The sequence below is a fragment of the Sceloporus undulatus genome, chromosome 3 (genome assembly GCF_019175285.1).
Source record: "Sceloporus undulatus isolate JIND9_A2432 ecotype Alabama chromosome 3, SceUnd_v1.1, whole genome shotgun sequence".
NCBI classification, from domain to species: domain Eukaryota; kingdom Metazoa; phylum Chordata; class Lepidosauria; order Squamata; family Phrynosomatidae; genus Sceloporus; species Sceloporus undulatus.
Genome location: NC_056524.1, coordinates 192,943,720 through 192,968,765, shown reverse-complemented (window position 1 = coordinate 192,968,765; position 25,046 = coordinate 192,943,720). Strand labels below are relative to the sequence as shown.

Sequence of the window (25,046 nt, the reverse complement as noted above, 5' to 3'; positions counted from 1 at the left end):
TGGGGCTAAGAGAGAGTCATTTGCAAATTGAAATCATAGCACAGATGAGCTATCTAGATATTCCTTGATCTTTAACTCATTTGTTCAGCTGCCACCCTTGAAGGCCTTGCTTTAACTTTTTAACTCTTGCCAGCATGACTGTCCTTAATTTAATTTAATTAGCCCAGTTACTGCATGTTACTAAAAGGACAATCAACCTAAGTAATGGAAAACAGAGCACCAGATTATTCAATATTCACTCCATGTAAGCTTTCTCTTTGGAATTAATCCAGTCAAACTGATTATAGAAAACATATAGAACATGCATTTAAAGTTCATGTTAACTTTATAACAGGACTATAAAATAAGGATGCTCTAAACACAAGATCAATTGCAATGAACAATGCATTTATTATACATTCAGCAAGGTAGTTATTACTGCTGGTTTTGAGCTGATGTTCATGGTTGGCTGTGGCAGAGCTATAAATCTACCAAGCAATGGCTTTCACCATACCATGGAAAAATCAGTTTCAAAGTAAGGCCACTGTAGAGTGATTCAGAGCCATATAGATGATACCTTAAAAACTCCCCCTTCATTTAGTACCTCCCTTTTCTATGATAGATGGGCATGATTTTAATTGCTTCTCTTTTCACATACCTCTTTGCTCCCTGCTGTGTTTCATTTTGGGTTTGCTGTACCTGAATGGGCAGTTGATGGTTAGTTTTCTTGGGTAGTTTCTTAGGCTGAATCCATATTCTGTTTCCAAACCCAAAGGTTTAAATTCATATACTGTACTTAAGTTTTGAATTCTGAAATCTTATTTCCATCCCCCATCCCCATTCTACAACTGATCTTCACAGCATCTTTAATTCAACGGTTTCAAGTGAAGCAGATTATGTGATGTCATATTTGCACAGAATTTCGTCTTAGCACTCAGTTATATTGAGGCTTTCCTCCAGCTCAAAAAGTGTAGATGCCACACTCAACTGCTATTCAGCAACATCTTTTTTAGGGCACTGTATTATTTTCTAGTATTTTCAGAATAGCACATAAATCTAAACATTGAGCTGTGGCATCCGAAATATCCTTCAGGCCAAGATTGCTAATGAGAATATGGTTAGAAAAGGATACTGTATTTATAAATATCTCCTGCATATTTTTTCTACTGCTAGAGTAGGCTTCAGTTTAGGTGCAAGACAAGATAGCAATTTTTTTTTTACACTCTAGAAAGTAGTCTAAACTGCTGCCGTCTCTGCCTTCCTTGCTGTCTGGACCGTCGGAGTGAGAGACTAATGGGTTGCTTTCCAAATTTCTCCATGATCTCTTTGATTCGGGCCAAGTTGGTCTTGCTAATTGTGAAGTCACATCGGGTTGCACCCATGTCATAGCCTACAGCACAGTTTTTGGTGGCAGCCGTGTAACCCTCTGCTTTTGCAGTGACCACATATTCTCCTGGGTTGAGAAGGCGCCAATAATCTCCATCATTTGCTGTTGAAGAATCAAATAGTAAATATTAGAACACATTTACCTTCACATCCAGTTTGCTGATCCTAGCTGCCAACACCTTCCCCAAAGCAGCTGCTGTTTGATGTTTAGAAGCTACTGTCAGCTGGGTTTGCTGGTTCTCCCACTTTCTCTCTTCCCCATGCCACCTGATCTGTCCTCCTCTCATGTGCTCACTGATCTGTTTTCCTCACACCCCTGTTAGATTTCCTCCTTGTACCCCTGCCACCTGATCTGTCCACTCCGTTTGCTCCCACTGTCTGATCTCACCTGATCTGCCCTGCCCACACCCCACCACCTGATCTGACCTCCTCACACTCTCCTACCACTTGATCAGTGCTCCCCACACCTCTGTCATCTGATCTGTCCTCCTCACACCGCTGCCATATGATCTGACATGAACTGTCCTCTCTGTGCTCTTATTACCTGATATTGCCTCATCCGTCCTCACTGCACCCCCTGCCACCTGATTTGTTCTCCCCGCACCTCCAACTGCCACTAATCTCGCTTCCTCCCATCTGCATGCCCTAAGTAGGGCAATAACCTAGGAGGAAGCAGAAGTGGGCAGTGCGGATACTGGTGCACCATACAGTGCAGCACCATACCAGTATTGAAGCAAAGATGCAATAAAGATTGCTTTAATACCAGTATGTTTCAGTGTGCTCCAGAAATGCATTTGCTATGCTATAGAAGCCTAATGTGATAATCTTTTCCAAAATACTGCAGGATGAAGAAAATGTTAAATGGATCTCCAAAATAAAACTGGTTTATATAGGAACAGAACCTGGAATTTCCAGAGACATTGCCCTCACCTGGAGGGGCTCCAAGATGCACAAAAAGGGAAGGAAGGAGGCAGGCAAGAAGCCAAGGAGGCTGCATATGAATTTGTATAAGCAGAACTCAACTTCCTTCCATCTCTGCAATGGATATTCCAAATATTTATAATCTGTGCATCTAAATCAGTGTGTAAACTTGTGGTTGAACATTTAAAATGACAAAATGTATACTTTAACTTTATTCCCAGTGCTAATTCTCTCATATCACTTTGATTGAGGTTACTGTATATACTCATGTATAAATCGACCTACTTTATAAGCAGTATTAACTTATTGCCCTATATATAAGTCACTTCATGATTCTGGAGTCCATTTTGGTACATAAATTTCTTGCCATATAGTCAAGTATATATGTAATTTTGTCATGTCCAATTTATGTGCTTTCAACATTCATTTTCAGCTCCAAATAAGATTTGCGCTCCATTGTCATTTATCTAATATTGATCTTTCAAGGTAAATATTTGCAAAAACTGAAAATTACAAAGTACAGAAGGGCATTTATTCTTGTATGTTTTACTGTCCTTCAGTTCTTCTGGTAGGACAATTTTTGAGGGTTGATCTAATAGGTTGGTCTGAATCCTATTGGTAGCCCCAACTACAGTAGATATACTGAATCAATGGGATTTATATAAGAGTTAACTTACTATTCAACACCTGAGTTAATGCACCTTTCCCAGTTGAAACTAGAATTCCATACATAATGCGCTTGTGGTTAAGAATAAGATAAAGCTTAAGAGTAAGGGCCGAACAGATGACCCTTTAAAGCCACATCTGGGCAGCTTGGGAGCATGGTATTTATACACTGCACGTTCTGAAGCCACCTTGAAGCTGCCTGGAACTTGGGCAGCTGCCCAGACATGGGTGGCTTCAAAACATTCCAGCAGCATGGCATTTACATGTCACATGCTGCCAGAGTGTCTTAAAGCTGGCTTTGGGCTGCGGCAGGGCTGGGAAAGACGTTGGGTTCAAGGTGGATTGGGGCTGTGGCATATGTTTGCTGCAGCAAACAGCAGCTTCAAGCCGCCCCTTCTTGCTGGTCTGTTCTGGCCCTAAATCATATTTGTGCGACTTTTATTGGGGGCCTAAATACTCCAAAAGCAACTGATCCTCTTTGATCTTGGAAGCTAAGCAGGGTCAGGGCTGGTTAGTATTAGATAGAAGCTTGCCAAGGAATATCAAGTGCTGTAGGCTAATTTCAGAGGAAGATTGTCAAGGTCTGACAGGCCTCTCCTGCTTCTGTCTAAGCTGGATGGAACCTCCAGAGGCTATCTATCTTAGCTACCACCATCCTTTGCATAGCAGCACAGTTGGACATGTGCTGTGCTTTTAACTCTTTTCTAAGTTACAGGAGGAATTCACAGCTGGTGTGGTTACAGCTTCCAGCTCTTCCCAGACTAACTGAGATTAGGGGGGGGGGGTGATGTGATGATAATGGGCTTCTCCCATTAGCTGGGTAACATGGCTGAGGAGATAGTCTCCTTCTAGGCAACCAAAGGGTTAAAGATGGGATAGGCTATTGGGGTCAACATCACTGGAGAGTCACTGAGATCATAAGAGACAGTTGCCTAGTGAGCTGAAGCACAAAGTTTCAAGAGGCTTCCCAGGTGAAATTTTAAAAAGCCTGACACTCAGTGTGATGGGCTGAGTCTAAAAAGAACAGCAAAAGGGAGGTTTTGAAGCAGAAGGCTCTGTCCCACCTCATGGGGAGCTCCAAACTCCTAGGTAACACTATGACTCCTAATCCTGTGAGTAACTAAAGAGTGTTTACATTATTCATATAGGGAATTTATGTTAATTTTGGTGACCTTGGTTGAATATGATCTAGACTATTGTGTAACTTGTATCTGTCCTAGGTGTGCCTGAAAGAAAGATTCTCTTCATGGAAAGAGATATCTTCAGCAAATGTAGATGTTTTGCTTAGAATAAAGCCTGTCCTTTAAAGTACTTCTCCTCTTACACTCTTTACATGCATTTCTCACAGTGTTGTGCAATGTTCCTCACGTCTGTTGTGCAATGTTCCTATTCTGCATGGAGGTTCTTAAGTGGTTGTTGTTGTTGTTGTTGTTATATGCCTTCAAGTAATTTCCTACTTATGATGACCCTAAGGTGAACCTATCATACCTGAATGGGATTACCATAGAGAGGTGGGAAATTGAGCTCTCATCTCCAGTGTCTTAGTACAATGCTCAAACCACTACACCATGCTGTATCACACCATAGTGATAGCATAGAGTATCTCCACATGTGGATCTTTATGCTATGCTGAGAGGATGCTGTACTGAAGCCTAGGCAAATTTAATTTTGCCCCTGTAAATCCACTTGTTGTTCAGCCAAAATGGAGTAGATCATTAGTAATTAATGCTTTGCTATTCTTAGCAATCTTAGGCTCCAGATTGGCTAGAAAAATGAACATTGAACTGGTTGTAATTGATCAGTACATCCAGTGATTTTCTGGTGCAAAAGACATGAGGCACCTGATTCTTTTGGAATAATCTGAATGATAGAATGAGAGACAACACAAATTTGCCCTACATTAGCTTTGAGCAAAGATCATGTCAAAATCTTGAAATAAAAATAACATTATTGCTATCATGTGGAAAATGTATTACTAAAATTTACTATGCAATGCAGGTTATTTTTTAAAAAATGGTTGGGGAGGGAGGAGGGATTTTTTCTTTTAAAAATGGCCATTATATGTTTGTACTATTTTCATAAAAGTGAAGTTCTGTCTCAAAAACTCAAGTGTCATCCTGGACTACTTACTGGAGTGGTTGGTTGCAAGTCCATTGATTTCCATGAGATTTAAGTGATTCAGATCTAAATATTTCAGTTTTGCTGTGGAATGGACTACAAATTAGGTCTAACATTTTGTAGGCCACAGCAACACATATACATACAGACATTTATACAGGATATGTGCAAGATAGCATAGATTAGGTAGACTTCATCAGGCCCCAAGATGCCCTTGTGTGAGACAAAAGGGTAGGAAATATTGAACATATTTTAAAATATATGTTGTTATAAATACATTTTATAAATAATATGAAAACTTTTTTCAGTTGGCAGTTCTTTCAGCCTTTTAGATATTTCCAGGTGCAGATTATTTGTTTATTATCAATATGTCCAATCTGAGGGTGTGTGTGTGTTGTGAAACCTGTTATTTTCCCTCTCTGGGTGGGAAAGTCTGCCAAGAGTCCTTCACCATGCTTCCTAGGAAATAAGAGGATGTAGAAACATAAATACAATAGCTCTCCCACACAAAGAGCTGATTTTACACTAATGCAAAATGACACTGTTGCTATTATTTCTTCTGCCGATGGATAACTTCTGGTATAATGTGAGGCTACAATAAAACTCAAGTTAGAATAAAAGAATGAATTCTGATCATTGTTGGGGTGGGTGTGCTAAAGCTGGTTTGCACACAACATGTCATGTTTAGGAGTTGACTTGCGTCTTAAAAACAAGTGGGATTTGAAATCTGTTTCAATTTTGTTTATTTTTTTCTGGATCCCACCTGATTTTTTTCTCCTCCTTAGTTTAAATTTCATTGAGATTTATTGCTTTGTTCTTCAAAATGTTTTCCTTCTCCTTTTCTTCTTTTACTTCTCAAATTTCTTGAGACTTCGCTACATACTTTTTGTGCTGCACACACTTCCCTGTGCACTATTACTTTTCACATTAATGTATGCATTTCCCCCATTCATTGAAGCATGTTAGCAAAATATAAATTCTGAGTTGTACACATTTATTTACATGCAACCAGGAAAAGGAGATGAAAGTTTCCACAACTTCTAGTTTCTCCACAATAACAGGAAAGCAAAACATGGATAGTCTCAGAGATAAATTTGTTCTTCTTCTTTTTTTAAAAAAAAAGAAAAGTTAATAAAAACTTATTTTCCATCCCTACTGATATAACACTATTATTAGTAGCAGCAACACAACAAAATAAAGAAAAAATAAAGAAAAAATGTTTTAAGGGGAAAATTTTTATACAGGAGTGGATGCAACCATTGGCCCTCCAGTCTCACCAACTCTAATTTAATTTTTTAAAAAATCCATTTCTGAACAGCTTCTAGGGAGTTCACTATGACCCATGAATGTTCTTCCAGGGGACTCCTTGAAACAGTCCCAAAATGGCTGTAAAAGTAGCATGAAATTTTACCTGAAATTTTACTTCTGGTTGCCAGTGACCTTATTGCTGTAGTTCTTCAGGAGTCGGAGGTGTGGAAAATGCACCCATCCCTAATCTAATTCAATCCCACTTCCTTTTGATGAACCCCACATTTACCTATTATTGAGATTTCAAACAAGATTTTGCAGATTTTAACTTACTCAGTTAAAAGTTTGTCATGTATCATATCATAAGACGCTAAACAGAGTGACCAGGATTATGACATTTTAATCTACTTTTTAAAAAGATTTACCATCCGAACCTGTTTGCTTTAGAAAAGCAGACTGGGAGCAGGCACATATCTAAACATAACTGTCACCTAAATACTTAAAACCTGGACTATAGGGGGTCACATCTGCCAAAAATATCCTGTCTCTTGGTTTTAAAGAATGAAACAATTGGGTTCCTCCTGTTTTCTCTCTCACACACACACATCTTCTCTTTGAAGTTTACTACACATGGCTTTTAAAGCATGATTACATCCCAAACAAAGCAGCTTTGGCAGTACTTATTGCACAATGATGCCTTCAATCTGTAGCTGCAATGTTCTGGTAGCTTGGCATCCCTTTTCATTGATGGGGGAAACCTATCATTGAGCTCCCAATCGCACTAGTCCCCAGGTGCAAAACATCACTGCCAGGACAGCTGCGATATTGGCAGTCATGTAGTGTCAGTCTTCTTCTCTCCCCCTTCCCCTCTCCCCCTCACTATTGCCAAATAGGCCTATCCCTTTAATTATTTATTTTCTATTTCTTTCTTTTAAAACAAAACACAACCCTCACAAGCCTTAAATTGCAGTAGCAGAATTTCAGGATTTGCATGAAAAATTTAAAATAAAAATAATCAACAGGCATGCTGGGTGGGGCACAGGGCAGAGAGGTGGGGTTAAGGTGGTGGGCAGCAAGATGTTAGCAGCAACCCCAGTCACGTGATTGCAAAGACATGTGATAATGGCTGCTCTATGTTTCCATTTTTTAAAAAAACTGATGCAGTTATTGTGAGAACAGGACTCATGTGGTGATGTCCTCTCTCTGTTGGTTACGCTTATCTTCATATACCTTCATAGGCCTATTAGTGTGACTGGGTGGATTACAATGTTCACAAATGGACTCATATGTTCTCATAAAGTACTACATATACTATTGTGTACCACTCATTGACTCACTAAAACGTCCCCTTTATAATATTCTAGCCCATCTCACTCTGTATTGATTTTCTTTTTGGTCCTCCTTTCAGCCTTTGCTTGCAATACAATTACCTGTGTGGATAGTTACCTGTGCGAATGTCATGGTTTACACCTTCTACAGAAATAATTGCATTTGGGATTCCTTTTCCATGTTGATCCCTCACCATGCCTTTAATTCCCCGATGTACCTGTAAAAAAAAAATTAGTTACATAGGTGTGGAAATTGGACAATAGCAGGGGGGAAAACCCCAAATGCATGCTAATCGTGATGAAGAGCAAAAAACAGCCCAATAAAATATGCTTTTAGAAACAATTAGGACACAAGGAAATGGAGGGCAGAGAGAGATGCCAATCAGTTTTGTCATTTTATCTAGGACCTTTAAAAACACTCTAATGTTGGACAATCCAAGCATGCAAAGATCTTGTGAGTTGTGGCCAGTCAATGTTTATTTAATGTAATTTAAATTTAAATTTGAAAATATGTCTATGTGCCATAAGGTGCATGAAATTCCAATAGGAAAAAGGAATAGCAACATTTGCTTCTATTTCTGAAATGAAACATTTGACTTGGTAATTTTTCTTACTATGTTTACTCTAAGAAACAGATCCATATATTGCTTTATTCTTTCCATGCCACAGCTCCTTACATTTTAAGATGTGGCTGTGTTGTCCCATGTCCCCTACAGGCACTAGAGAAAGCTGTGAGCTTCAGAGGGCCTGCCCCACTGAACTGTCTTGCACTGACTGTTCAAAATGTGCTCTGTCAAATCTTTGCACTTCCTTTCTGTGTTACTGGAGCTTGACCCAGATTTTCCTCTTCAGTTTGGTTTATTATGAAAGCTTAAGGGCATACAATCACAAAATGTCTTAAATATATGTGTGTAAACAGAATCAATTTCTGTCTGTATATTCTCTATGAATAACATAAGCTTGGAAAGATCAGTATTAACATTTTGTCAACCTCAGAGGCATGAGAAGCAATTAAATGCATTTGTACATTCATTAAGTTACTCTTGCATTAACTTTTGAGATCCAGATAATATCATTGAAATAAAACTTATGTAATATATTGATTTTTGGAGATATGAATATTTTCCTCTCACCTCTTGATTTAACTGAAGTAGTCTGATTTTTTTAAAAAAAATATGGTAGTAATTTTGAAAACTGTGGACATTACTACACACAATTTTTAAACTGCACTTACATCAGGAAAGAAGTGGAACTGGCCATACTTATTGCATGTTACTGCCTGCCTAGCTGTTCTGTCCCCAATCCATTCCTTTCCATTGACAAGAAAAACCCAGTAATGACCTGGCAAGTGTGCAAGTCCCCAAGTGCACCACTTTAACTGCCATGGTCCCATGCTGTGGAATTCTGGAAACTAGATAGTTGTGAGTAAAGCACTGCTAAAAAAGTGGTGCCAAAAATGTGGTGCCAAACCAGATTATTTCTGCAGTTTGGATAAAGCATTAGAGAAACAAGAGTGTCTAGTTGTTCCATTCCCACAGGGGCAATTAAATAACACTCATTTTTATGGCTGCTCTTCTCATAGGTGATCCAGGTTGGGCAAGAGCTTTCCTAGTGTCGAAGCTCCTTCAGCACTGTCTGAAGACATTAAGGACGCAAATTTATCTTGGCACATAAATCACTATCCTAACCTGTGCTAAGGCTAATTTGTTAATGGTTTGGATTCCATTGACATCTACATGTTCAGTGGCGAGATGGTTTCCTCAAACAGCTAGTCAAATAGGACGACTTGTCCTCTAAATGCTGGATAAAAAGCACAGTCTAAAAAGCTCAGATTGCACATGTGGTCAACTGCTGATACTGAAGGCTCCAGAGAACTGTACAAAAGTGGAGCTCTAAGCTGTTCAAACACTAAAGTTGTCTGACCAAGGTCAATGAACCTTTTTAACCTGTTGAAAGCTAAGGTGGGAGTGCTTCTGATACATCCACTGGTTCTGGTTTCTGAATTCGCTTAAATTCCAATTTTTTCTTTCCCATAAATGAAGTAATCGGCAAGTTTTGCTAAGTTATTTTAAAACAAAAACATGACCAAATGAAATTCTCAAATGTGTACCATGGCCAGTTGAGGATGCACAGTTTTTCTAAGCAAGGAAGGAATAATTGTGTAACTTATTACCAGACAGGAAAATAAAGGGTTAGTAATCATAATTCAGCACATTAGACATGACTGATATACAGCAATCCAAAGATAGGTGTTTAAGTGCTAAGCACTCAAAGCCCTTTGTCTGGAAAAATAAATCTACTAGGTTCACAACTTCACATCCTCCCATCTTCATTATTTTCTTTCTGTATTGTTCTAAATTAAGTAATTTGCCAAGTTTGTCCTTATTTAAAAAAGAGAGAATGGGATGAAATTCTATAAACTTAGAAAACTTACTTTTTGACTAAAGTTCCTAGAAAACCACCTCCTCAGCCATCATGTCCTTATGGTGAGGGAGTTTTAGTCCATACTTTTCTGAGCTTTCTTTTTCTTCACATTACTAAAAGCAGCACTTGGAATTGGGCTGTAGTATTTTTATCGTAGTTTTATTCTATGTGCTTGTAGGCAGGGGGCAGCCTTAAGAAGCCAGCTTGGTGATGGAAATGGAAAGGGCACCATTGTTAAAAGGAGAGACAGAGAGTTCCAAGGTGAAATAGAAAGGCAAAATGAAGCAGCTTCTAGCCTCATTGAAGCTTGGGTGTTTCTATGACACAAGCCTTGAAAGCAGGTGGAAACCAAAATGAAGCTGTGCTCCTGGGCTAAAAATTGGAGCAAAAAGAAGGTGGGATACTCCATCTTAATGCAGAAAATGCACGTTTTTGTGCCTGTACATAAACAACCTGTGCCAGTGTGGGGCTGTGGAAAAGTGAAAAAATGAAAGTGCAACAGTTCCAATGGATGTAATTAAAACATACACAAACCAGAAAGTCCATGTTTGTGCTTTGCCAATATATCACTCACACACTGATACACCAACATCCTGTACCAGAGAAGCATTGCACATATGACTGTGTGGCCAATCAAAGGGGCAGCCATGCAATAGGATGGCATCTGGGCAGGAAATGGGAGGTATTTGGAGGTTGCAGGCAGTGTGTTTGTGTGACAGTGTGCATGCAGGCAACAAAAAAGAATACAGAGCGGCACAGTTTGAAGCCATGCCATGAAGTCTACTCGTGGGTATTCAGCCTGCCTTGAGAGCAGGTCATGCCAACAGCAGGGTTTCAAGCCACTTGGAAAAAGCAAGATCAAGCCACTTTTTCCTGCCTGTCTGCTCCAGCCCTCTGACTGTGTAAAAGATTCCCCCCCCCCCTCAAAACAGTCCTATGGGATTGTTTAAAAACTACTTTATCACAGCCTGAGATTCTTCTTTTTCACTGGATTAATGACATGTTTCTTATCCCTTCTGCTTCTGTAGGGCAATTCATCATTATTCATCTCCTGACATGTGAATGGGTCCCATTGGTTCATAGTGCTCTTAAAAGATATTTTCATTTTGAAGACTTTCCATTGTGCTCTCTGAGATAATCCATAATCTCCAGGTTAAGTGACAACAATGAATTGTGGTAAACAGTGGTTTAGTGGGACATAGACTCACAAAATCAGAGTGCTAACATTTTTTTAGCAGGAATTGTGGTATCATCTGCCACATCTGCAACGTCAAATTTTTCAGTAGCTGGAGTGGGGATCTTGGTTTTCCTAATAATATATTCTTGTGAGATTATTGCTATGCTCCTCAAAGCACAGGTTGGGAACCCCTGCATTGGAGACTACCTTTGGGGACATTCCTGTTAAGGAATTGTAGTTAAAGTTAATCACTGCAATACTGGTGGTAACTAAATGTGAAACTCTTAAATTAAAAAGATAATCTGAAACAGATTTAAACCTGCATCTTCCAAAGTCTGCAATTTCATACCTGTTCCATGAAAACGATAAGGGACTCCCGGTTATTTTCCCACTCTTCTGGTAACTCATTTTCATGTGGATATTTATCACAGCCAATATATATGGATAATTCAAAACAATTTGTATGTAAGTAGCTAAAGTCATTAATACCTGTCAATGGGATAAAAAGAATAAATTTAAGAAAGATGTAATAAAAAATCACTTTTATTTAATTAAGAGACTAGTCTCAATCGTTTTTTTAAAAAAATAATCAAATTATCTTAATAGTTGAGTTTCAATTTGATTCAATAAAAAACTTTTTGGGAAAATGTATTTATTTATAAAGATATAAATAATCTAATTAAAATGAGCCCAAATAACTTTATGTCAGCCTGTGTGTTTTCAACCATAAAATATGGTTGAGATATATGTTGCAAAATGTCTTTCCTTTCTAGATGTGAAGATATATGTTTATTTTTCCCCTTTTCAGTCAGGTTGCAATGAATACAAAAGCAATATGCATAAATCTAGGGTTACCATAGTCTGAAAAGCAAGAAGAAGAAGATTTTTTTTTTTACCAATTACTTCAAGGCAGTGATTGCTTCTATATAAGCTATGACAATTGCTATTAGAAATATTCCCAACTTTTACTGTATTTAAATAACAGCAATTTTGCCCTTCCTTTCTCGATTTTCTGCCTCTTCCAAAATGCTTCACATGTTCCACCAATCCACCCATTGCTCCTAAACAACAGGAGGCTCCCTCAACTGCCTTGTTTCGCTAGCTTGTCTTCCCCCTCCAGGTCTGTTTCCCTTCTCTCTCCAAGAGTTAGTCTTTCTCTCTCTTCAGTGCTCCATTGGGCCTGCTTCCATCCCTTCTCCTAGAGAAGTTCTCAATGGAGCTATCATGATGGGCACATGAAGGTGGTGTTGGCAGGCAGAGGTGAAGTAGCTGCTATCATTATAAAAATCCTGGATATTTTTTAAAAAATCACCCAGACAGAAATTGTAGGTCTGAAAATGAGGACCTATCCAACAAAAGGAGAATGTATTGTAAAGTAACCCTGATAGCCAACATGGCACAGTGTTTTGAGCATTATACTATGATTCTGGAGATCAGGGTTTGATTCCCTGCATGACCATGGAAACCCATTGGGTGATCTTGAGTGAGGCACACACTCTCAGCCCCAGAAAACCCTGTGATAGATTCACTTTAGGGTTGCCATAAAATGGAAATGACTTAAAGGTATACAATAACAATGGTAACCCTACATAAATCCAGTGATCAGGAAATGCAAATCCACAAACTGTATACCTTTTTATTCATGATTGCATTGATATCAGGCAAAAGAACTCTTTTTTTAACCTAATATGGTAGACACCTCAAGCTTGCAAAGAATGATATACCTACAGGCAATACTTAGGGTCTTTATTGGCTGTAGACAGCAAAATCTATAAATAATTTTAGACTGTACACATGCATTTTGCATATATTTTATATTTAATTGTATCTGCTTATGCTTTCATATCTTTATCATGTATATTTTGCAATGAATCAATAAACTGAATCTATCTATTGCAACCCTCACATGGAAGGCAATGAATCTGCCACAAACTCCTATGCATTGATGCTTTTCTATTTAATCAAGTTCAGAAACAACCACATCATCAAAAAGAAACTGTCCCCCCACCCCACATTTCAGGGATAGTATCCATGTGTAGAGAAAGTATGTGGAGGGATCTTGTAGCACCTTTGAGACTAACTGAGAGAAAGAAATTGGCAGCATGAGCTTTCGTAGACTTCAGCCTACTTCCTCAAAAGTTCTTCCATTTAGAATCACCTCTCCATGTCAGGAAAGTGTAATTGGGGACAGGGTTAGCTCACTTCCTTCTTCACATGTTGATCAAACATGCTTATATAACAACTGCATAGACCTCTTATCATGACACGTGGGAAGAAGAATGCTTTGTTCATTAGCAAACTGTGTTTCACGTTAAAGAGGAAATTTTATGCTTATAGACAATGCATTCTGAAACATCGTAATCCATTTATGTCATAATGGCCAAAAATAGAAGAAAATGAATGCAACTAATACATCTGAGTGAAGAGAATGAAGAAGAGGAAATCCTATTACTGTGCAGCAGCAGTCAAGTATTTAATGAGCCCAAAAGTACCTTCTGGATTCTGTGTAGGAGGATTATATAACAGATGTTAAGCTTGTTGATGGAGAAAATTTAAAATAACAGAACATTGGCCTATGCTGTTCTATTAAAGCCTTTCCCCTTCCCAAAAATAAGTGGGAAACTTGTTTGCATATTTTCATTAATATTTTGCCAGGGATGTATCAAGTGATACATTTTGGCCTGTTTCTTAGGACCAAGGCAAATATTAAAGGATGTATAAATCTGATGATTAATCTATTTCCCTTCCCACAGTGTGATTTCCTCAGAGATATGTGTCAGCAATCAAACTAGCAAACTAGCAAACTAAGTCACTGTGAACCTTGCAAAGATGAATCAGGGGAAAAAATCATGCTAAATGTAAGAGACGTAGTTGTGGAACAACATGTTCAGTAGCAAAAAGATGTTCTTTTACAACTCAGAGGTTTTGTATGTTTGTTTTTACACAGATGGGCATTAAAACAAAATTATAACTCCCTTGTCCATAGTAGAAAGGCATATAGTTCATTCTACATATCCAGAAGTCTACCCATGTCATTCCCTTCTCATTTCTGCTGCAGACCTCAGAGCTATCTTTCACCTGGGAAATCTGATGAAGAACTAGAAACCATGTTCTATGAAGAGTCATTTAGAGATCTAGGCATGTTTAGCTGGAGAAGAGAAGGTTAAGAGGTAATTATGATAGCTATGTTTAAATATTTAAAGGGGTGTCATACTGAGGATGGAGTAATCTTGGTTTGTTTTGCAGCTTCAGAGAATAGGACCTGGAGGAATGGATACAAACTACAGGAAAAGAGATTCCACCTCAACATTAGGAAGAACTTCTTGAAAGCAAGAGCTGCTCAATAGTGGAAAACACTCCCTCAGAGAGTGCTGGAGTGTCCTTCTTTGGAGGTCTTTAAACAGAGGCTGGATGGCCAGAGGCTGTTGGGAGTGCTTTGATTCTGTGTTCCTGCATGGCAGGGAGTTGGACTGGATGGCCCTTGAGATCTCTTCCTACTCTATGGAGATTATCAGATGAGGGGACAAAGGACAAGAGAGAAGCAGATTGCTCCCGTCCTTATCCTGTCCTTATTGCGTGATTGCACAAAATACTATCAAACATGTCCAACTCATCCTGGCATTATCCTGTCAATGAAGTTGAATTGTCCTGTCACTTTTGAATAACAGAAACTTCTCTTAATGAGAAATGACGGGACAATTCCGCTTCACTGAAGGGATAATGACAGGATAAGTGTGACATCATCTGATAATCTTTTGTATGATCACGGAGAATTCCATTTCAGTGATGGGATAATGAGCAGATAACTGTGATGCAATCTGATATCTTTCACACAATAAGGATGGGAAAAGAAAGTCCTTTTTGCCATGTGATAATCGCCTAAGATTCTGTGATTCTATGAGCCCAGGTTACTTGCTCAAGCATCTAGGGGAATTGTTTACTCGAATTCCACAAAACAAAGCTATTGGTATACTTTTGTCAAAAAAACCTACTGGCTGAGTTCCTTAAATCTTAAGATCACCAATATCAAAGGTTTAGTTTAGAGATGGGCAGCCCCCAGTCAACTATGACTGAATTTACATAAGCATTCTCTTCAAAATGCAAAAACCTAAGGGGATAAGAAGAAAGAAGCATTACCAACTTTGTTTGAAGGTGGCACCAAGTGATTCTCATTAGTTTTTTGTGGAGTTTTCGGGCTATGTGGCCATGTTCTAGAAGTTTCTTCCTGACGTTTCGCTAGTATCTGTGACTGGCATCTTCAGAGAATGCTGAAGATGCCAGCCACAGATGCTGGCAAAACGTCAGGAAGAAACTCTTCTAGAACATGGCCACATAGCCCGAAAACCCCACAAAACCTATGGATGCCAGCCATGAAGCCTTCGACTCCACATTGTTTCTCATGAATTTGCTATGCCTCTATCTTGCCTGCTCAGGATCAAAGTTGGAAATGACACTTCCTAGGCATGCTCAGAAATATCATTTGCCACAACAATCAAAGACCACAATTTTAGAAGAGCATGCTTTGAACTGGGTTTGTATTTTAGCAAACCAGACAAACAAGAGTGAGGTCTGTCCGGATAGTGAGATGGGCTCCCTTCCACCACTGCTTTGTTTCTCCCACCCTGGAAGCAATGCTGATAGATTCATGGTTTTTCCCCCCTTCACTCTCCATACTTTGGGAAGAAGCTCATCAGGTGCAATGGAATTCAAGTGCAATGGAATGAATGATTAAAGATCCTCATGCACTGCTTCAGATGCCAAGATTTCTACCAACTGTAAATGATCTTCATGTGGTATTAAATTCCCCCGCGTTTTTGGCCTGGTTTTTATTTTGACTATGGACTCTGAAGTCCAGGGTTCAAATCCCTGCTTGCCATGGAAACCCACTGGGTGACCAGGACGTAGCCAAGGGGGGTTCTTGGGTCCGGACCCCCCTTCCATTAGAAAAATGATGGTGTGCTGCTGCGCCGCCGCACCCAAGCCCCATTATAATGGTTGGCACTTAGTCTGGACCCCCCCCCCTTCCTAAAATCCTGGCTACGTCCCTGGGGTGACAAGCAATGGCAAGTTCCTTCTGAAAAACACTTGACAGAAAACAAAAAAAAAAAAAAAAAAAAATAGGGTTTATTAAGGTGGCCATAAGTCAGAAATGACTTGAGAGGAACACAGCAGCAGTAACAACAAATTCTTATAGGCACGGACATATATGAGTATAAAAATAGAGTAGGGATGTTTTCCAATTCTAATTTTAAATGTATATGGATGTGTGGAAATCTTCCAGTGTGAACAGAGATACCTATGAGAACTCATAAAATACAAAAAGTAGAAAATTCTGAAGCTAGCCACGGAAACCCAACTCAGCTTCAGAGATAGGTTCGTCTCAGGATTGCCATAAATCAGAATTAACTTGAAGGCACACAATAACACCGCCACCAACAAGGGACTGTAAAAGTAGTTTATGCATTTTCTTTTATTTTTTTGTATTGAACTATGATATATAAAAGTTAAAGAGAATGTACCGTTTAGAATCATTCTTTTATTTCCTGTTTAAATAGCATGAAGGCTAGTATGATGACATTAATTATAAATACAGTACAGCTTTATATTATCTGAAAGAATAAATTCACTCTTTTCCCATACTATTTGAATTATAATAAGAATGTGGAACCAAATTTATCCTGTTCTTTATGTAACTAGAAAGAAGATGACTTTCCCCCCTGTTCTTCGTGAACATGTGGCATTTTCCTCCCATTTTCTTGGGAAACATTTTGTGGTAATAGAGAGCATCGGTAAAGTTATGACCCTTTTCAAACACTGCCTCTACTTGTCTCCCTAAGACTCCACAATTATTTAGCACTTGTCTGTTGCAGGAATGAAATTTCTTTTCATTTGAATAATGGCCTTTATCACTTGATTATTTAAATGTCTTTCTTAGGTGTCATAATATTACTGTCAAACTTTGACAGTACACAAGTCAGATTAGATTTCACATTTTCCAAGTGTGCATCTACATTGCAGAAATAATACAGTTTGACACCTCTAAGTACTGTAGCTCCATCCTATGGAATCCTGAGATTTGAAATTTTACACAGTTTTTACCTTTCTCTGCCAATGATTGCTGGTGTCTCACAAAATTACAAATCCCAAGATTCTGTAGAATGGAGTCATGGCAGGCTGCATTATTTCTGCAGTGCAGATGCATCCAAAGAGACCTCTGCCTGAATCCATGCCAAAAAACATTTTAGTTAATTGGATCTGACATGTTTAATCTTTCGAAGACATAGATTATGGTCTATGAACCCAAGCTGTTCTCAATAAAAGGAAAGGAATCCAACAAAAACTTTAATTGTCCTTTGCATTTTATTACTGAGCAGTCCATGGGTTAATGTAGCAGGGATGCTGGAGGACTAATGGATTCATATATTTATTGAACGCATGCTGTGTAAAAGCTGCTCTGATTCAATTAACACTTCAAAACTAATTCTATTTTATGTTCATTAATCTCAGATGAATACTTAGGTATGTCAAAGCAACTAAAAAGGAAGTGGGGGTATAGAATATGTTAGAACTCTCCTTTTCAGAATGTTCCTGAATGTGTTAGAGCACTAGGATGGATTCTCTTAAAGATAATTTAGAATATAACATAGCAGTAAAACACATTTGATGAGCCAAATCTAAAGCAATAAGTGCTACTATAGACATCAGGTAGTACTTAGGCACAGTGATAAAGCCAATTCTTCTGTGTTAGTTGACAGCATCATGAAGCTGTTTAGTCTATTCATAACCAAATTTGCTCAGCAGTTTTTAAAATGAAGTAATAACTTAAATGATTCTACAGTTGCTAATGTATTGAAAATATGTTATCTAAGTAAAACTTCAGACATTTATCAGACACACTTACTCAAAAGATTTTTTTAATTAAAATAATTAAATAATACTGCAATGCAAACATTAAAAACGGTCTTCACTTCCTGATTTAAATCATTTTTCCAGACCAAAGAAAGAAATATTTGCATTCTGACATCTGAATCATCATGTTCCAAGCCAAGGTTAATATTGTGTTATGCAAGCAAACACTGTAAAACTGGCCCAAGTTATATACTGCTTATTTAATAGACGTTTTTCTCAGAAATTAACAACAAAACAGGCCAAAGCGGGGGGGGGGGGTGCATTCATTTCTATGATTGCCATCATAGTTCAATGATCCTCAAGCATATTGGTTTAGGAACAGTGTTAAAGCTATCTCAGTGTTGGCTGAAAAATGGTAGGGTCACAGTATGGAAAAGATAGTGAAATGTTAATGGAGACAGAGTGGAGGTGGAACTCTCCAAGATCAATTTTGATTCAGTCTTCTCCCCAAAGGAAAACATGTTCTAACTGGTGCACATACAACAGAATAGGTAAATAGATAGAACAGGAATACCAAACTACAGTCAGCTCTCCATACCCATGGATTTTTTTATCCACTGATTCAAGCATCATTAGTTTGAAAATATTATCCATTCCAAAAAGCAAACCTTGGTTTTGCCATTTTATATGAGGGAAACCATTTTATTATGCCATTGTATTTAATGGGACTTGAGCATCCACAGATTTTGGTATCGACAGGGGGTCCTAGAACCAAACCTCAGAGTGAATGCTATTCTAAATGAATTCAAGTGTTCTGTCTGAAAGAACTACATACAAGGGCACTAATGGAATTTTTAGATGTAATTTCAGAGCCACTGTCCGTATTCTTTGAGAATTCTTGGTAAAAAAAGAAGAAGAGGAAAACAGTTTAGAGGAGGACAAATTTCCCCATCTTCAAAAAAGGGCAAAGAAAAAAGGGGGGGATCCAAGCAACTACCAATTAATGAGATTTATGCTGATAGCAGGGAAAAATTCTAGAACAGATCACTAAACAGTTTGTGCATATAGTTGGGAAGCAGAAAAATGGAGGAGGCTGAATGTTGTTTCCATCTTTGAAAAAAAGGAGGCAGGGAGAGGATTGGAGCAACTACTGAACAGTCAACTTTGCATCTTGTCTCTCAGATAGGTTCTAAATGCTGATGCTTTGGGATAGCTGCTCCTCAAGAAAGCTATATCTGACATACCACAAAGTACCATTCTATCCTCAATGCTACTTAACATTTGTATGAAATTGCTGGGAGAGATCATCCAGAGGCATGGGGAAGGATATTTTTAGTATGTTGATGACACCCAAACATACGTCTCCATACCCTCAGAAATAGCATCAGCTAAGGATAGTGTGCTTCCTCTGAATGAATGTCTGGAAGAGATAATGGGCTACTACAGGAAGAAGAGGGGGGGAAACCCTGAAGCTGAATCCAGTCAAGATAGATGTGCTTACTGTCAAGAGTCCTAACCTGGGCTTGGGCTGTGTCAAACAGTCTTGGATGAAGTTACACTCCCTCTGAAAGACTATGCTTGCCACCTGGGGATGCTTCTGGTTTGGTTGCTCCAAATGACAGCCCAGATAGATATGGTGGCTAGGATGCTTACTGTCAGCTTTGGTGTTATGCCAGCTCTGCCCCCACCTGGTGCTGTAGGGTCTAAATATGGCAGTGGACACACTGGGAACTTCAAGGCTGGACTTTTGCAGTGTGCTGTATATCAGACTACCTCTGTATCAAGTTCAGAAACTTAAATTAGTTCAAAACAAGGCATCCAGATTAATTATTAAAACATCTAGGTGTAATGGCAATACACTAAGGAGCTTATTGCTTATCTTTTAAAACTGGCTCTAGTTTCCTGGGCTGGAGCCAAGACGTGGGATGAAGGCTGGGATTATCGTTCACTAAATTACCACCGAACCACCGGCCACCATCAGCCCGGGTCCCAGCCAGGACCCAGCCACAATCTGCCAGCACTTTTTAGAAGTTGGAAGCTTTCTGACTTCTAAAAAGTGCTGGTGGAGTACAGCTGGGATCCAGCTTGGATGCAAGCTGATGGTGGCTGGTGGTTCGGCAGCAATTTAGTAAGTGATAATCCCCGCCGTCATCCTGCATCCTGGCCTGGGGGGCTGGAGCCAGTTTAAAAAGATGAGTGATAAGCTCCTATGATTTAAATCAATCCACTGGCTGTCACCTAGCTTTCAGGCAAGGTACTATGTGTTGGCTGTTATTTTTAAGTTCCTACTTGGTCCCGATGTAAGATCACCATCTTCCACATAATCCATCCTCTACACTCAAGACCTCTGGGGAATATCTGTCAGCCAAAACTAGGCAGACAACTGTTATCCAGAGGACATTTTCTTCAGTCAAGTCCTGGTCGTGGAATAACCTGCCAGAGATCTGTCAGTTAGATATGTTGCTTTAGTTCAGCAATACATCCATTTTAACTATTGTTTCTACATGCTTTCCTGAAATTTGAATTATTTGTAGCAATTCCAGCTTTGCAGACTCACATATAAATCTGTATGTGCAAATTCTAGGCCAATTTATCAAAGAAGCCTGTACCCTTTATCTTTTAATTACCTAGGAATATCTGAGGGTCATCATCGTAAGTTAGAAATGACTTGAAGGCATTTGCCAATAACAACAACAAACCACTGAGTGACCCTTTAATTATAGGTCAGGAAGAGATGGCTTAAAGCACACAAAATTCACTGAGGTGTTTTTACACTTTTTTGGGAGGGAGGGGGTTATTATGAGAGTCACGGAAAAGCAAATTTAAAGGACAAAGTTTAAAATCTCTGTAGTGCTTGGGAGGACTCTACTTACAGCAATATCTGCCAAGGCCTATTTGTAGCCTAATGTGCTCCTAACTGGTTCCAGATTGATCTGTAGACCAAACACATTACAGAATGTCTCTTTTTTCTTTTGTTGCTACATAGGGGAGAAAGAGTTGGGTGTTATTGATTGAACCAGTGAGATCAATTGTAATTTTTGAATACTCAGAATACCATTGGAGGAAAAGAGTATAGAAAGACCTTTAAACGTAAGAAAGAAGCAGTCTCTGTAACCCAAACCATCTGATTGTCTTTCTGACAACACAGTCAATATTCAGCAGTCTTTGGTTGCTTTCTTAATATCACATAAATGTTTGCACATTTAGATATAGGGCCATTTTAATTTATACATGTGAGCCTTTTTATCACTGCAATTTCAAATGGCTCTGTTCTAATTAAATGTATGTGATATGTTACTTTTTAAAATATAATGTACAAATTATCCAGAGTATTGCAATAATTATTTACACACACACACACACCACACACACCTCTTAGACTTTTTCACATTTTGTGGTGTTACACCCTGATTTGAAATGGATTAAACTGAAATTGTTATCACTTGCGGTACACAGGATATTTCACACTACATAGGTGAAAAATAGATTTAATTATGTCACAAACAATTAAACAATGACAAACTGGCACTTGTTGGTTGCATAAGCATTTAACCTGGTTGGGTAGGAGCACTTTGGCTGAGATGAGAGCCTCTATCAATTTTGGGTATCTAGATCCTACAGATTTTTGCCCATTATTTTTGATAAAAGTGCTGTAAATCGTTGCTGAACATTCAGTTCTTGCCACAGATTTGCCACAGTAAGATTGGGGTTTTGACTGGGTGATTCTAAGACATTGAGCTTCTTTTTAAACCTCTCCAGTGTTGCTTTGGCTGTATATTTATAACCATTGCCTTGCTTGAAAATTAATTCATCCACTACCACCACCCCATATCTATTCTATCCTGAAACAGATTTTCCCATAAAATTGCCCTATATTGGACTCCATCCATCTTTCTCACTCCCTACCAAGGGAAAAGCATCCCGACACCATGACACTACCACCAGCATACTTCAATATGGGGGTGTTGGTCTTAGGGTGATGGACAGTGTTGACTTTGTACCTTTCGGAGTTTTGCAACAAGGCCAGAAAGTTCAGTTTTGGTCTCATCATGCCTTCTGGCAAACTCCACAAACAGGCTTTGATACATGTTTGTTTCAGAAATGTGCTTTTTTTTCCTTGCCACTTTCTCATGAAGCCCAGCTTTGTGGAACGTCTAAGCATAGTTGTGAATATCTCTGCCATTTCCAGTTTGAATCTTCCCACTTCCTCTAGCATTACTACTGGCTTCTTGGTGGCTTTTCTGATTAATGCCCTTATTATTCTGATTAAAATGTCACTGTCATTGCCGCCCAGCTTTTTTACCCAGTCATTAGAAGATGGCCATCTTGCTATATTCTTTCCGTTTTACAATAACATACTGAAGGGTGTTTTTAGGGAGCTTTCTGTTCATGAGAGATAGATATTTTGCCAATTAAATGCACTTTGATCCCAGGCTGTAGCACAATGAAATGTAGAAAAATGTGTGAACACTTCACAAGGCATTGTGTCTCATTGTGTTGTGGGGATAACCTATAGATCTCAAAATCTGTTCTAACAGGTTCTGCTAGACTAATTAGGCTTTTGGTTAGCCCCAGAGCATCCTAACAGTGTGTCTGTCATCTGAGAAGTAGCCTAAGAATGGAGAGACTCATCACCAAGCAAATGGTCCCCAGATGACAAATTGGCCCCAGGAACAGTGTGAAGAATAGTTGTGTTCATCATCATTGGAGGGATTACTCACATTAGAGAGATCTTCAAAGTATACAATGACTCTGGGCATCTGTGTCCTTGTCCATGTGCACATACATGTTTATGTGGTGGCTGCTGCACCCCTGACTCTGACTATCATTGTCTGTTGTACCTTTCTCACCCCTTAACCAGAATGGGCACCACATCACTGAAATTATCTGTCTATTTCAGCATTCACAAGATACAACACTGTATCTGCAAAGCTAATACTTACAGACCCTTCAAGCAAAAGAGGGCTACTATTTGCTATGTATCATCTGGACCTACAACTCCTCTGTTCCCTCAGTCCTTGCTTGTTCTTTTTTCTTTTTCTTTTATTTTCTTTTCTGGCTTATTTCCCCATCTACCCCATCTTGTCCATCTTTGATCCCACACAAAGTTTTTCTTGCTATTGAAACACTTCAGTGGGTTATATAGCTTTCTTTTAAAAATTACATCCATTCAATTCACACAAGTACTGTAACAGATGCTTGAATTTCTCTCTTTAACCTGGGCCAAGTGACACTCAAATCCATGGCACTATAAAAAGAAACAGGTATGAACCATGGAGAGCACTAACAGAAAATGAGTCCTTGGTGATGAAAATCTGACAGCTCAGTGTCAATCCAGGGACATCTTGCAAAACACAAAAGGACACAGTCATTAGAGTGTTGTTTCCATTCTGTGTAGGTGGGTGACAGCCATTATAGTGATGGTGTAAGAGAAAAATAACAAGTATGACCTTTTAGAAAGTTTTTACAGGTTGAGTCTCCCTTATTCAAAATGCTGGGGATCAGAAGTGTTTTGGAGTCTGGTTTTTTTTCTTCAGAGTTTGGAATATTTGCATATAAATGATGACCCAAGTATAAACATGAAGTTCATTTGTGTTTCATATACTCCTTATAAACATAGTCTAAAGGTAATTTTATACATAATATTTTAAATAATTTTGCGCACGAAACAAAGTCTGTGTATAATGAACTATAAGAAAGCAAAGTTATCATTGTCTCATCCATCTAGGTGGACAATTTTAGATTTTGGATTATTTCAGATTTTGGAATTCTAAGGGAGACTCAACCTCTACTAGTTTTTTTTTTTAAAGGAATACTTACTTCCGGCAACGGTATGCCATGAAGCTCCATTTACAGTACCATCTTCCTTCTGGAAGTCCTCTGTATGGCATACTCTCCTTCGAGCATCTGTCATTAGCCGATGAGTGGAAGCATAGGAATATGCCAGCCACCTAAAAACATGATCATCTGGAGTTGGTGTATGCTCTTGAGTTTTCCATGTGGACCGGACCATATCGTAAGGATAAGCAACAACGAGTTCTCCTCCTTGTAAATTGCCCCCAAGCACAAATGGATTTTTTTCCATCCATGCTATTACTGCTCGTGTTTCAACTGCCACCTAGTGAAAGGAGAGGCAAAAATAGGGAGTGAAGAAAAACAATTAAGCCACCTCGGGGAATCCTTACCATGGAACAATTACCACAAGCTTGTCAAACAAATGGCAAAAATGAAGCTGATTTTTTTAAATGAGTGGGAACCTTTTCTACTATATCTGGAACCAGGATTCAACCTAAGCATAAGTATCCTGGGCTCTTGAATATTAGGAGCACTGCCAACATCAACAGCAATGCTGGTTTAATTGAACCTAAGAAGGCCCTGTTTTTTGGCATGAGCCAAATAAAATGGTCTGCCCTCATCCTATGGGCACAGAATTCAGACAAGGCAAGGCTCAGTCCCTGACTCTGGATGATCTCTGGCATGTCCAGCATCAAACCTGGGTTATACCCCCCTATAAAGGAGTAAAAAAAAAAAAAAGTCATTAGTTGCTCTAGATTTTTTTTTTTTTTTTTGGAAGATCCAGATCCTTTTGACTCAATATCTGGAGACTATTTACATGTACACGACGCTATGCCACCCAGTGTGGCTGCTGCTGACATGCATCACTTGCTGTGATGTCAGGACAAGGCACTCTGCCATGTGACTGAAGCTGGGTGCCTCATTCTGACCTCAGAGTGAGGGATGCACAGAAGTGGCAGCCACACAGGGTTTGTATCAGAACAGCCACCTGACATTGCAGAGCAGTGCATGCATTGGAACAGCCATCCAACATTGGAACAGAGGGCTTCAGATAAAGGGGGACAGATTGGGGCAGCTCCAAGGCTAGTACATGCCAAGCTACTCCTGGAATATACTGACCCATGCAGACACTACTGACAATAAACATTTGTGAT

The 25,046-nt window shown here is 39.0% G+C and overlaps 1 protein-coding gene across 1 annotated transcript in view; it reads right to left on the bottom strand.

Annotated features, from left to right (window-relative positions):
• Positions 1–282: 282 nt before the first annotated feature.
• Positions 283–25,046, bottom strand: part of CPXM2 (carboxypeptidase X, M14 family member 2) — a 98,846-nt gene continuing 74,082 nt past the window's right edge. Inside the window, exons 11-14 of the mRNA XM_042460996.1 lie at positions 23,917–24,214; positions 11,597–11,736; positions 7,765–7,864; positions 283–1,468 (exon numbers count right to left, since the gene is read on the bottom strand). Of these exons, the coding sequence (XP_042316930.1) occupies positions 1,197–1,468; positions 7,765–7,864; positions 11,597–11,736; positions 23,917–24,214 (810 nt within the window). The 3' untranslated portion in view covers positions 283–1,196. The remainder of the gene's footprint in view (positions 1,469–7,764; positions 7,865–11,596; positions 11,737–23,916; positions 24,215–25,046) is intronic.